General features: G+C 51.7%; 1 protein-coding gene across 1 annotated transcript; it reads right to left on the bottom strand.

Annotated features, from left to right (window-relative positions):
* Positions 1–6,213: 6,213 nt before the first annotated feature.
* CBX4 (chromobox 4) lies at positions 6,214–12,378 on the bottom strand. The gene is made up of 5 exons (XM_050919970.1): positions 12,224–12,378; positions 12,055–12,098; positions 11,143–11,208; positions 9,308–9,374; positions 6,214–8,323 (listed from the first exon to the last, which is right to left on the bottom strand). Exons 1-5 carry the CDS (start codon positions 12,290–12,292, stop codon positions 6,998–7,000), a joined length of 1,572 nt encoding a protein of 523 aa, XP_050775927.1. The 5' UTR covers positions 12,293–12,378; the 3' UTR covers positions 6,214–6,997.
* Between the last annotated feature and the right edge of the window lie 1,453 nt (positions 12,379–13,831).

Raw genomic sequence — 13,831 nt, 5'->3', positions numbered from 1 at the left:
GAAACCTAATCCATTTCTGGGGATGGTGTTGGGCCCTGCAGGAGCAAAAATGGAACCAAAGGCACTTAATGGTCTGACCGTGGCCAGGGTGCAATAGTGCACTGAGCCAGGCTCTGCCTGGGATGATCTCCTGAGTGACCGAGAAGGGTGGTTATTAGTGCCAATGCACTGAGCGAAGGTACCCAGAACGCTGGCCTCTCTCTGCAGTTGGAGAACGTTTACATTCTACTGCAATCCAGTTCATGTTACAATGTAGTTTGGCTGCTGCTATGTATGGAGGAACTCCTGAGTGCCTGACAGATTACAAACTGCAGGTCCTGAAAATATACTATCTTTCCCCTCTGCATCATCCAGGAACATGTTACTTCCTCCTGGGCTGCTCCGAATAGCAAGGGAAGAGTTGAAGCTGATGTACCACACTCCAGTTAAGTGAGGAGAGAGTCCCAGTTCCCTAGATCAAGCAGCCAATCCCCTATCCCACCGTGAAAGTGGCAGCATTGGATAAAAAAGGCTTCTACGTTCTGCCCATAATTTCCCCTCGGGAGCTCTGCCACTCCCCTGCTGGGTCACAAAGCATTTTACAACCCATCCACCCCCATCTCCTACTGCAGAATCTAGATTGCTTTCTGTCTCCCCTACTATTTTAATGCTTAGCCTCCCGCAAAACTCGAGTTTTTTTCCCCTTACTCTGCATATGTGACATCTCTAATATCTGCCCAAAGGATCCCAACTCACTCTACAAACTTACACTAATATACAAACTCTGTATGTGGATCACTTCATCTGCTACTCAAATGCAGTGACCTCTGGAAAGGCACATGGCAAGTTTGCAACAGGAATAGCAATAATGCGCAACAGTATAAAACAGGAAGTTTACCAAATCCTCTTAAACTACAGCGGGTTGATTTAGCCAGGGATAAAGTAAATACCAGAGACAGAATTTGGCCATGGGAGCAAGATAAGTACTGCGGGCATCTAAGACTAGTATGTTCTCAAGGAGGTGGGTGAGTGGGTGGGGGGGAATTGAAAACCAGGGCCAGGAAGTGGATTTACAACTCCTCCCTTCTCCAGACTGAAAATTCATTCAGCTGCACAAGTCACTGGTGGTGCCTACATTATAAACATAACAATAAACCTTTTAAAAAGACCCAATGTGTCTACACAAATTGTCCTTTAAAAGAAACGGGTAATGCTGGCTGCCAAAAAATTCTACCAACCAACCCCCCACCCCCGCTTCACCTGTATATCTAACATAAGTCACTTTTTCTGAAGGAAAATAGAACAGTAACACTACATCCTGTCCAATATCCCATTTGAGGTTCAGTCTGGTGTGTCAGTGACCACCTCTCTCAATTAAACACCTCAGTAATATATACGTAGATTTGAAGCACTTTATATAGCAAGACATGGATATAAATAAGTAAGTCACATACTAAGCAAATCATTTCTTTCCTAACCACTTGGCATAAAGTAAGTAGAGTGCATATCTTCTACCCAGGCACTGCACATCACACCTTTCACTGCACAAGAAGCTGCAGGAGTTACTTTAATAGCTGGACTGTGTTTCATGTAAGAAGTATCTGGCTATGTGGTTTCCAGGAAATGGTGCCTCAAAGAACCACAGCTACTGTCAAAAAGACAACAACAGTTTGCGTGCTTCTGTCTCTTCTTTCTACTGGAGCAGTAGCGAGGTCACTGGAATGAGAACACAGAGTGCTCCAGGCTCTGAAAGAGCCTTAAATAAGATGCAATTTAGTTTTTAAAAGTCAATAATTGCTTCAGCTAGTTGTATAACTGAACCACTAATAACGTTAAAATTAAAACAGGATATCAAAAGATTGCTCAAGAAGCAGGAAGCTGTCAACTTGTGCTTGATGGAGATTCCAGGTTACTGTCCCGCTTCCAGGAGTCTGAGTTGTCTTGTGTATCCCAAGTTTCACCTCGCTTAAAAAGTGCTTCCTTACAAAAATACACAAGAAGTGTCAATGCATTATTACTGACAAATCACCTTTTCCTTTTTACCATCTAATTACACTAGTTCTATTCCAATTGATTTATTTTTAGGTTGTCAATTAATCACAGTTAACTCACATGATTAACTCAAATTAATCATGATTAATCGCACCATTAAATAAAATACCAATTGAAAAATTAAATATTTTGATGTTTTTCTACATTTTCAAATATATTGATTTCTATTACAACACAGAATACAAAGTGTACAGTGCTCACTTTATTTTTAATTATTTGCACTGTAACAATTATAAAAGAAATAGCATTTTTCAATTCACCTCATATGTACTGTGGTGCAATCTCTTTATCCTGCAAGTGTAATTTACAAATATAGATTTTTTTTTGTTACATAACTGCACTCAAAAACAAAATGTAAAACTTGACAGCCTGTAAGTCCATTTGGTCCTACTTTTTGTTCAGCCAATCGCTAAGACAAACAAGTTTGTTTACATTTACAAGAGATCCTGCTGCCTGCTTCTTATTTGAAGGGATATATTAATTTTTAGCGCATCTGGCATGTAAATATCTTGCGACGCCTGCTACAACCGTGACGTGCAAACACCTGTTCTCACTTTCAGGTGACATTGTAAGAAGCAGCACCAGGCAGCATTATCTCCTGCAAATTGCAACCAGACTTGTTTGTCTGAGCTTGATTCAGTGAAGTAGGACTGAGTGGACTTGTAGACTCTAAAGTTTTGCATTGTTTTATTTTTGAATGCAGAGTTTTTTTCTACATAATTCTACATTTGTAAGTTCAGCTTTCACGATAAAGAGACTGCACTACAGTACTTGTATTAGGTGACCTGAAAAATACTATTTCTTGGTTTTTACAGTGAAATATTTGTAATAAAAAATATAAAGTGAGCACTGTATACATGCTGTATTCTGTGTTGTAATTGAAATCAACATATTTGAAAATGTAGAAAACATCCAAAAATATTTAAATAAATGGTATTCTTATTGTTTAATTGCACCATTAATTGCGATTTTTAAAAATTGCTTGACAGACCTATTTATTTTATGCTTACATTTCAGTGTATAGTATATAGAGCAGTATAAACAATTCATTGTCTGTATGAAATTTTAGTTTGCACTGGCTTTACTAGTGCTTTTTATGTAGCCTGTTGTAAAACTAGGCAAATATCTAGGGGAGTTGATGTACCCCCTGGAAGACCTGTGTGTACTTCCAGGGGTGTGCGTACCCCTGATTGAGAGCCACTGGTTTAGGACACAGAGTTTGAAAAAGAGGCTACAGCCTTAGTAATTTCAAAAAGGGCATCCTATCTGTCAGGAATCTGGTTGTTTGCATTAAACCAGGGGTTCTCAAACTTCAGTGCAGTGTGACCTTCTAACAAAAATTACTTCATGACCCCAGGAGGAGGGACCAAAGCCAGAGCCCTGGCGCCCTGGTTGGGGGTAGGGGGATAATCAAAGCCTGAGCTGCACCACCCTGCGCAGGGGGGGTAAAGCCAAAGCCCAAGGGCTTCAGCTCCAGGCAGAGGGCCTGTAACCTGAGCCCTGACACCCAGGGCTAAAGCCCTCAAGGCTTCAGCTTCCACCCCAGTGGTGGGGCTCAGGCTTCAGCCTTAGTGTTGGCGGTTGGGCTTCAGCCCTGGGCCCCAGAAAGTCTAAGCCAGCCCTGGTGACCCCATTAACACAAAGTCATGACCCACTTTGGAGTCCCAACCCTCAGTTTGAGAACTGCTGCATTAAACCAAAAGGTAAACGAACACATTTGTATTTTCTGCCCAAGCTTTGCTAACAGAAAATACCGGCCTTCAGCCCCCAAGAGCCTCCAGACCCACTCATGCATTTATCGGCAAAGCTGCACTTCCTCTTGCCCAGGTCACATTCCATGGCCCTTGAGGTGTGCTTCTACTTGCATACCAATTTGTTTGCGAAAAGGTTATTTTTGCAGACAAGCATTAGCTCACTTTATAAGTGAAATAGGTTATTTTCTAACTGCCAGCAGCCTGGGGCTTGGACAGCCAAACTTCATACCAAACCACCCCTAATGAGAGTTTTACAGGCCAAATTGGTTCCCAAATTATATCTGTGCAACCCCAGTGGCTTCATATTCTACCCTCTGACACCTGTGCAACCCTTGCCTTTCGTGGCTGAGCAGCTGTAACCAATTGCAATTCAAACAAGTCTGTTGCCTTGCAAGATTGATTAGAACGCTGTTAGATCTGAGGAGTCAGCACAGCTAGCAGGAGTGAAAATCATCTTTGATGCTGAACAAACACAGACAGCCGGACATTTGAGTAAGATATGATGCTTTTCCCCCTCCTCCTCTACACAGTGACTTCACAAAGTCAGACCCACTGAGCATGGGAACATCCAGAATGCTGCATGTCTAGAGGAACAACAGGCTGAGGTCATGTGTCCTCCTTTATCTCATGCAGGAGTCGAGGCCTAGCTATACTTGGAAACTTACAGAAATAGCCATTCTGGAATAGTTCTTTCCATGTAAAACCCTGTGCAGATGCTTTTATTCCAGAACTATTGCTCCTTTCAAAGAGGATTAAGCTAAAATCTGAAAAAGGTTCTCCATTAAAGACCACCACCCACACAGGGTTATATTGAAACAACCATTCTAGAATAGCTATTTTGTTAATTTCTAGTTAAACAGCATCTCACAGGGAAATTCCAGCATCATTCAGAAGGATATTAATGGCTGGGACTTAAAAAACTGTTTGCTAGTCAATATTTGCTCTTATTTCCTAGTGTCTATAAATTATGGATGTCTCAGAGGATGGGTAACTGAAAATAAAGAACTTTTCTCCTCTAGGTTAACAGGCCCAAGTCAGTCCAGATCAGTAGTGGCAAGAAGCAGTTACACTCCATCAGCTGGTGTTGATACAGAAAACTTCAATCTCAGTACCCTTCCTGCTAATCTCAGCAGAGAAATTACCATGCCGATTGAATCACCCTCTCTGTCCCTCCAGGTAAAAACTAAAGAACGCTGACCAAAGGTAGTTTATGGAAGCTCTGAGTTAGCTCTCATGTAACTTACGTGCATTTTATGCAATCAGCCAGAAAGTCTGCTATTTCCAGGCTCTAGGCACATGTCCATATAAATCAAACTGAAATGACAATTTAACCTACAAAATCTCCAAAACAGCTGAAGCAATAAAAACCTAAGTGGATATAGAGGATATCAACAGGGTGCTTTTTACAAGCACAAAATTCAAAGGAAAAATTGTTAGATTATTTCTGGACTATTAATGCCTTGTGGAATGGAAGCTTTACCTGCTCCATGGACTGGTGATGTATTCAATTATATCAAGTGTCAAAATATTTTCAGAATCATCGTGCTGTAAGCTGGTTTAAAGTGTTACCACTTGGCAACACTCAGTAGAATCCAGTGATTGTGAAGTGAGTTCAAAACCTCTGCAAACTTAGTTTAACTTTTTAGATCCACACTATTTGGGCAATTCTGCATAATGAAGTGACAGAACTTAGGTTACAGCATCCAATTGTGATCTGCCTTTACGGACAGCAGCTGACAGTTACAAGAGAAGGTTGGCTGAGCCCTCTTATAGGATCCTGGTTTTTAGATGCTGTGGCGCACCTGCCCTCTCAAAAACCAGGCCCCTGCAAGGCACTCTGAGTTGGGCACCAACCATCACTATTTGCTTTTGAAAATGGAGGCCCGTAGTTTTAAACAGCTGGAAAAAGCAAAGTGGTCTTCTGCATGTGTAGGGCTTACATGAAGCACAGCCAGAAGGCTAGCATGGAGGGAAGACAATTTCCATTACCTTAGTGCTGTTTTGTTTTCTCAAAAGATCAAGAAAACAAAAGTAGGAGCTTATTGTACATCTTAGGCAATAAGGACTCAACTCTACCTTCTTAATAGCAGAAATATTCTACATGGCTTCAATCTTGCCTAGATATTTAAAAAAAAAAAAAAACTACCTCAGTTCTTGCTTTAAATTGACAATACCTATTTGAGGAAACCCAGCCACGTAATTTCACACCCACAGAGGTCTTTTCAGGACTCTGTATAAGCAGTAACAAATGCACTCCAACTTCCAGTAGTTTTTTTTAAAGGTTTATAGTCCTTTGCAATGATTGCATGATACATTTTCTTCCCCCACAATACAGTCCTTAAACCAGGAAGTGCCACTAGCAGCTTAGGCCCCACCTTCTAACAGCTGGTCTTTGCAATCAGATCTATGCTAGCTGCAGAACATCAAATGCACTTTCAACATCTCCATTTAATATTTACATTCAAGCAATTAATAATAGGAAGCTTATAGTTTAGACATTTCTAGTAGCAGCAGTTTCTATAATAGCTTGTTTAGCTTTAGATAATGAACTTATTTTTCACATAGAAACAACACATGTACAGTATCAAAAAATATATACCAGGGAATGGTCCTGCAGCTCATGAAGACAGGTCAAAGGAATGAGACTAACAAATGCTGAATGGTTAAAAAGAACAGAAAATATTTGTTTGATATAGTTTATAAGGGGATCTAGGGACTCCATAAATCTAGGATTTATATTTCATTATATAAATACCTACAAATAAATATATTAGCATGGCCAGAGAGGGACCAGCTTTCAGCTCAAACAATACATTTCAATAACACCACGTACAAACAGGAGCAAGAATCACTCGACAAGTTAGCACTGTTAAAATATAATACTATGTAACTCTGTGAGTAACTGGCCGGCCCCATCCTCATGTGTCCTGATACCTGCAAGTCCTGGGCACACCCTGGGACTGCAGGGATGGAGCAGCAGTAGAGGATACCCCCAGCATAGCAGGGGCAGAGTCACTGTGTCCCGCCCACCCCTCCTCTTGGGCAGGGAGGCATCTGGTGGGATTCTCCCTGCATGAGTGCTGCAGTCACCATGGTGGGGCGGGGAAGGAGATGGGTGTCAGGGCAGTGACAATACCTTAGAGGGGGTTGAGGGGCAGGCAGCTCCAGGATAGTGTCAGGGTCCCTCCCCAGGGGGAGCAGCCTCTGCCCCTTCACACTGTCACATACTCCTTGAAGGTCACGGTCAGGCAGTTCGCGGTCACATCCGTGATAATTATATTTCCAAAGAAGGGCTTGAACTCCTGCAGGGGCTCTGCCTCTCCCTCCCCATCCGCCGCCTGCTGCGGCTCAACTGCCGGCTTCTCTGTCAGCACCAGCGGCACCTCTGGCTTCACCTGCGCCACAGCCAGCTCACACTCAGCCCGGGGCTTGACGCAGCGCAAGTCTATGGGCTCGTCCAGGTCCGAATCCAGCAGGATGACCTCTGGCTGGGAGGTGGCTGGAAGGGGGTGCTTGGGCCTCTCTGGTGCTTGGGGGCTCAGGCAGGTGGGGGCGCTGATGCTCCGTGAGGTGAAGCGCTTCTTGCCTGGCTCTCTCTCCTCATGTGGCTCAGAAAGGCAGCGCTTCCTGGCACCCGGGCTGGAGAGATTCAGTCCCATGGGGGCAGGGCTGTGCTCCCGGCTGGGATCCAGGGACCAGGGCACAAGGTTGGGCTTGGTGGTGAGCTGCAGGGGCTGTTCAGGGGGAGGAGGTGCTTCCTTGGCAGGGGGAGTCTTTCTGGGGCTCCCTCCAAGCTCTGTGAGGGGCTGGCCCCCCTCAAGTCCAGCTTTGCTCTTGGGGTCACTGCCTGCCACCCTCTCCTCCCCATGCTTTCGCCAGGTCTCCTGCTTTTCCTCTCCACCCTTCCTGGGAGTCCTCTCCTCAGTGGTGCGCTTCCTGGGCGGTTCCCCGGACTTGATCTTCACTGCCTGCATGCCATTCTCCATGTACTTGCTCATGACGATCACAATGCGCCCGTTCTTGTTCTTATTCTTGACAATCTTCATTTTGCCCCCAATGCCATTGCTGGTCATGCCATCCCGGGAAGGTGGCCCAGTGCCACTAGACAGGTTCTTCTCTGCTCCATTCTTTCCCTCTGTAGCCAGGTTCTTTACTGGGCTCAGCAGGCTCTTGGCTGGGCTGTGAGCCCACTTGTCTGGATGGGCGACCAAGGGGCTTTTGCTGTGGTCCAAGCAGGCCTGGCTCTGTGGCTCCTTGCTGCTGGGCTGGTAGTGGGGCTCATACATCTTGGGGTCAGGCTGGTAGTGGTGGTGCTTCTTGCTGTTCAGCTGGTAGTAATACTTCCCTTTGCTGTGTGGCTGGTGCTTCATGCTGCTCTCCTTTCCGTTGGGCTGGTACTGGTGGTGCTTCTTGCTGTTGAGTTCATACTGATGCTGTTGGCTCTTGCCAGAGGAGCTCAGCTCCAGCTTCGGCCTGTGGTCCACAGCAGGATCCTGTAGTCCAGTGAGGACATTGGAGCGCCGTGCAAACGAAGGGAGCTGCAACACAAAGTCAGCAAGTTTAGTGAGAGCCCATCAAGGGACTGCTTCAGACAAGAGATCAGCACTTCTACAGGAGTCCATGCAACAAGCTTGTGCACACACAGTAAAACGGAGCAGTCACAGCAGCCAGCAGGAAGGGACACTATAGTCCTGAACATAAAAAGCTGTGGCCTGTTCCTGACCTAAAGGCTCCATGTTGTTTGAGATTAATTAGAGGAAGTAAAAAGTGCCCTTCAATCAATTGTCCCTATTCGTCAAGGGTAAATCGTAGGTGAAATACACCCAAGGAAAGAGGCCAGATTGCTGAGGAGAGGGGCAGCTAAAAATGCAAACAGCGTCATCACAGCTTAAGAAAGCACTGCGTGTACAGCCACCTTCTTCTTGCCAAAGCAAGTCTTCAGTAAGGCTTGGCATGTTACTGCACCTTCCGTCACATGGGGCAGAAGCTACGTTTATAACCAGAGACAGATACATACAAATACAATGACGAGATGAGGAATGAGATCTGCCAGGAAAGAAATACCAGGAACTCCCCTGCAAGGTAGCCAGCAGGAAGTGTCTTCCTGCAGCAGTGGGCGCCTTCCTTCTCTTCACAGGTTTTGAGGTCTCTCCTAATTTATGCTCATTGTCACACTGAAATATTGTGCATGTTTGATTGAATGATGAAGTCAGATTTGGGATGGGGGCGTGGTTGGTTGTGGAAAGGAGTGGGAGGGGCTTCATCTGGCATTTAAAATTAACAAGGGATTTGTGTGTACACACTGATCCTGAGCATGATGAAACCATCTGAAATTCTCCTCCCTGGGGATGGGAGGAAACAAGGGAGTTTATATTAAAAACAAAACTAAGTGGCTTTAATCAGTCTATTTGAAAAGATTGCCATTTAGAGATTGCATTTACTTCCCTGAGTGTGGATATTCTCAAGCCTGTGCTAAAAATGGGTTTCCTTAGGCAAAGAACATTGTGGCTTATTGAATTCACCTGAACAACCAGCGGCTTCGGTTTTGGTCCTCGTTTGCGGTATCCCATCAGCTGCTCCTGCCTCTCCCTGCAGGAACATAAAAATCAATAGCCATGCAATTACTTTCCTACAGCACGCTGGAGAATTGGGGGGGGTCGTTAATTCTCGGTATGCATCACTTGGATAGAGGCACATTACAGTAAAGAACAGGGGACCAATAGCGTGTATACTTGGGCAAGCAAAGGGGTGAGCTGCTGAGGCTTGTACGGGAACTTTTCTGCGAGCCAGCAGGACTTGTTTGTTCTGGGAATAGCCAGCAAGACCAAGGATTTATACTCAAGTCTCCCTCACACACACATTAAAGACCTCCCAGAAAAAAACAAATAAGACACAGCAAATTCCTCGCTGTGCATCTACATCCTGGGGGGGCTCACCGAGGTTCAATAGCCAAGCGCAGATCACAGAGAAAGAAAACGGGATTTCCAGACAATGCTGCAGTCCAGCTGCCCTCACGCTGTGACCACGGCATCTTATGCAATAGCTGGCAACTAACTTGAACGCCGGGCAGAGGCAGGGAGCCCGAGCCCCCCCGGCGCAGACGGCAGGACCCTGGGAGGCCGGGCGAGGTGTGCGCTGCATGCCCCGCCGGGATCCGCGCAGCAGCGGCGATGCTAATGATCTCATTAGGATTCACAGGACGAGCCCCGCCAGCCGTCACTCAGAATCGCTGCCTTAAAGGCCAATGTCTCCGCGGGGGGAGGAGCCGCTGGGGCTGAACCAGCCAATTGCAGGGGGGGAGGCCAGGGCCCGTCCCCCCCTAGAGCGCTGGGCTCCCCGGGGCTTGGCCGGATCCTGGGCACTGCCAGCATTGCTGGCTGCCTGCCCGGGCGGGGGCCTCAAGGTGACCAGCCCCCCCCCCGACCCGTGCGCCTGGTGGGGGAGGGGCGGAAGAAGTATTTGGACCCCCCGTGGGAGCGGGCCCTGGGCACTGCCCCGCTAGCCGGCAGCCCAGGCCGAGAGAGGCTCGCCCGCCCGCGGCTGCAGTCAGCGCATCCGCTCCGCGCCAGGGCGCCCGGCTGTGCCTGGGCCGCGGGGTGGTGAACTCCCTCAGCAGCGCCTAGCACTTGGCCCGGCAGGACGCGCCCAGGCGGGGTCGCTCCGGAGCCGGGGAGAGGCGCTTCCCCAGCGCTAGCCGCCGGCCTGCCACGGGCTTGAGTCTACAGTTTGCGCCAAAACACCGCTGGAAATAATGCACCAAAGGCGAGCGAGGAGCAGCAGCGCCGTCGCCTCCACGCGGGGGCGTCCAGTCCCCCCGGCAGGCGACCGAGGGGGGCGAGCTGCGGGGACAGGCTAGGGCCGTTAGCCGAGGGTCACGCACCCTGCACCCAGCTGCTCTCCGGGCACGCGGGCCTGCAGCTCGTGAGCTCGTCCCTTGGAAGATGCCATCTCCGTCCCGGAGAGAGGCGGTTCTCCCCCCGCCCCGCTACCGCACACGCGACAACCCTGCTCTGTCCCCGCAGCCGAAATGCCCGGAGCCCGCCCGCGAACATGCCGAGCTGCGGCCCCGAAGGGGTTAAGTGAAGTTCCGTGACGCATTCACAATTGCACAATGCCAGCTCGCTGCGAGCTGCGCTCCTGCTCGGCTCTGCAAGGGGGCCGGGGCCGCCAGTGCCCAGCTCGGGCAGGGCATTCCGCCTGCAGGGGCGGCCCGGGGCCTCCCGAGTCCTCCCCCGCCAAACCCAGGCCAGGCAGGAAAGTGGCCCCACTGCCACCCTCCCCTCCCCCCAGCAGCGCCTGGGTTCTGCGCCTCCCTCTCCTGCTGCAGGCCGGGTCCGCGCAGGAGCGCAGCGCTCACCTGTTCTGGAACGCGATCAGCAGCCTGGGGTCCAGGATGTTTTCCTCCGGTTCCCACGTGTTATATCTTGCAAGGGGGAGAAGAAGATCCACTGAGCAACAGCCCGGGTTCCCCCCACCCCCCCTGAAGGGAGACGGGGGTGGGGTCTCCCCTTGCCGGAGAGCTGCCAGGGGCCATCTTACAGGTTAGGCACATTGAATCCACGCGCACCTGGACCCACTGCGGAGTGCGCATTTCGAACTCCAGCTACCCGGGGGGGGGAGGGGCGGGGGTGTTTATTTAGCGCAGTTGTTATTCCCGAAGAATTCGAAGCATACCAGGACGCGATTTCCCAAAGCCCCTGCCCTAGACCCACTAACACCCGTGGTGCTGATCGGGGTCTAAGCAGCAGAGTCCAAACCCCAGAGCCAATGCCAGCCCCTCCCTGCAAGACTGTCATGCAAATCCCAAATACTCCGCCACCCGCAAAAATCTCCTTCTCTTCGGTGTTCAGAGGCAGGGTTTGCCTCCCTCCCGCCCCGTGGCAGCGCCCCGGTGGCAGCCCCCTGCCTCTTCCTCGGCCAGGATCGGGGGCTTGGGACCGGCGGGGCGTTTTATTTCGTGTTTTAAATTATTTTCCCCCGGTTAGGTTCTGCAATATGGAGCCTGGCTCCCGAGGAGGGAAAGGGGGAAGGAGCCATTTTCTGCTGCACATCAGTCACCGTCTGCCTCTCTCTCTCTCCCTCCCCTTGCTTGTGCCGGGCTCCCCGGTCCCCTCTGGCCTTTCCCCAGCCTCTTTCGGAGCATGCATTGGCGGTGGCATTTCCCGGAGCAGAAAGCACCGGGGTGGTGGGGGGGGGGGGGGGCTCTCTGCAGCTCAGGCTGGGCCGGGGCTCCTGCTCCTGCAGCCCAGCTCCGCGCCTGGGTACTTACTTGGGGGACCAGCCTCTCCATTTCACCAGGTACTCGACTCTGCCCTGGGGGGAGGGAAAAGGGACGGCGTCAGCTGCAGCCCCGCTGCCTCCGCGGAGCCCCGATCTCCCTCCCTCCCTCCCTCCCGCACCCCCCGACTCCCCGCTCGCAGCCTCCCGCCCAGCCTCACCTTTCGGATCCGCTTCTTCTCGATGCTCTCCACGGCGAAGACGTGCTCCCCTACCGCGGGCAGCTCCATGCTGGGAAGGGTCCGAGCACCCAGGCTCGCCGCACGCCGCCTCCTGCGCCCGCAGACACTGAGCTCCAGCCGCCGCGGCACCGCAACTCATGCAAATCCCGGCCGGAGACGTCAGGCGGGCGGGGCCTCCCTGGGCTGGGCTGTCAGTCAAGGGGAGACGGGGCGCGCGGATTGGCGCAGATCTGCCGGGGAGCGCGAGCGGGAGGAGACTGAGAAAGGGGCGGGGTCAGGGGGCAGTGCGGGGGGGCTGTTGCGCCGCGGGCGGGGGCAGCGCAGCGCAGCGCAGTCACGGATGCAGAGCCCCTGCCGGTAGCGCGGAGCTGCGCTCAGCCGGGGGCTCCCGCCGCTCGGCGCTGCCCCGTGTCGCGCCGGCTCGGCACCGCGCTTCCAGCAGCGGGCAGCAGAGCGGCCAGGGCAGGTGTCTGCCCCCCGCCCCTTCCGCGGCCAGCGTGGGCTGAGGACCGGCGGGGCGCGCAGAAATGGGGCAAACGCGAGGCGAGGAGCAGGTCGGCCTGGAGCCCCGCAGGGAGCAGCGGCGGGGCAGGGGGGGATGTTACACGCTTTAGGTAACACTCGATGCAGAAATAATCCCAGCCCCGGGTTCCGTCCGATCCTGCCTCCCCCAGTCCTCCGGCACAGCGGCTCGGGGACACTGCGGCCGGCTGGGATGCGCGCGGGCTGCGCGCAGAGCGCTTTGAGATCTGCAGGGCGGCGGGGGGCGAGGCGCCACCGGAGGACCGGGAGGGAGGGAGGGAGATGGAAGGGGCGGGCAGCCCAGGGAGATCGCAGGGCTAGAGACTTGCAGAAGCCGGGAAGATGGAGGGAAGGAATGATGCGAACGAACGGGCGCTATAGAGAAGGCGGGAGGGGACGAGAGGAGGAACCAGAAGTGCTGGGACACGAAAAGGAAGGGCCGGGAGCTAAACCAGCTTGGCTGGGAGGAGGGTCCCACGTGGTACCGAGAACCTGACTGGGGCCGGGGGGGGGGGATCGAGGGGCTGAGAGAGAAAATAGGACTCGGAGAAATGGAGCCCGGGAATGAGCCGCCGAGAAAGGAGGGGGCAGGAGAGAGGCAGAGCGCAGAGGAAGGTGGCGAGCTGTGGAAGTCGAAGGCCCGGGAGTCCTGGTCTCTCCCCTGCTGCGAGCCCGGGATCCCTGGGCTCTCCTGCACAAAACGGGGGGGGTTGCTCTTTGGAGGGTTTAATGGCAACCCTCGAAGGGAAGCGATGGGCACAGTCCTGCCCGCGGCTGGCGAGCTCCCGTTGCTGTCCGAATCCACAGCCTCCCTATCGAACAAATTGCCAGCGAAGCCCGAGGCAGCGTCAGCCGAGCAAGGCTGGCAGAGCCGCGCTCAGCACCAGCCTGGTGGGCACCACATGCAACCCGCGAAGCTCCTGGCAAGTGCTGAGGGATCGCAACCCCCGCCGCCTGGCCATACGTCAGACGCCTCGCTGCCCCCACGCCGCGGGGTGCAACTCCCTGCTGACCCCGGGACCGGGGAGGAGGGGAGCGAGCGAGCGGGAGGGAATTCCCCAAGCC

The sequence above is a fragment of the Gopherus flavomarginatus genome, chromosome 12 (genome assembly GCF_025201925.1).
Source record: "Gopherus flavomarginatus isolate rGopFla2 chromosome 12, rGopFla2.mat.asm, whole genome shotgun sequence".
Lineage (NCBI taxonomy): Eukaryota > Metazoa > Chordata > Testudines > Testudinidae > Gopherus > Gopherus flavomarginatus.
The sequence above is the reverse complement of the archived record's forward strand: the minus strand, read 5'-3'. Positions and strand labels throughout refer to the sequence as shown.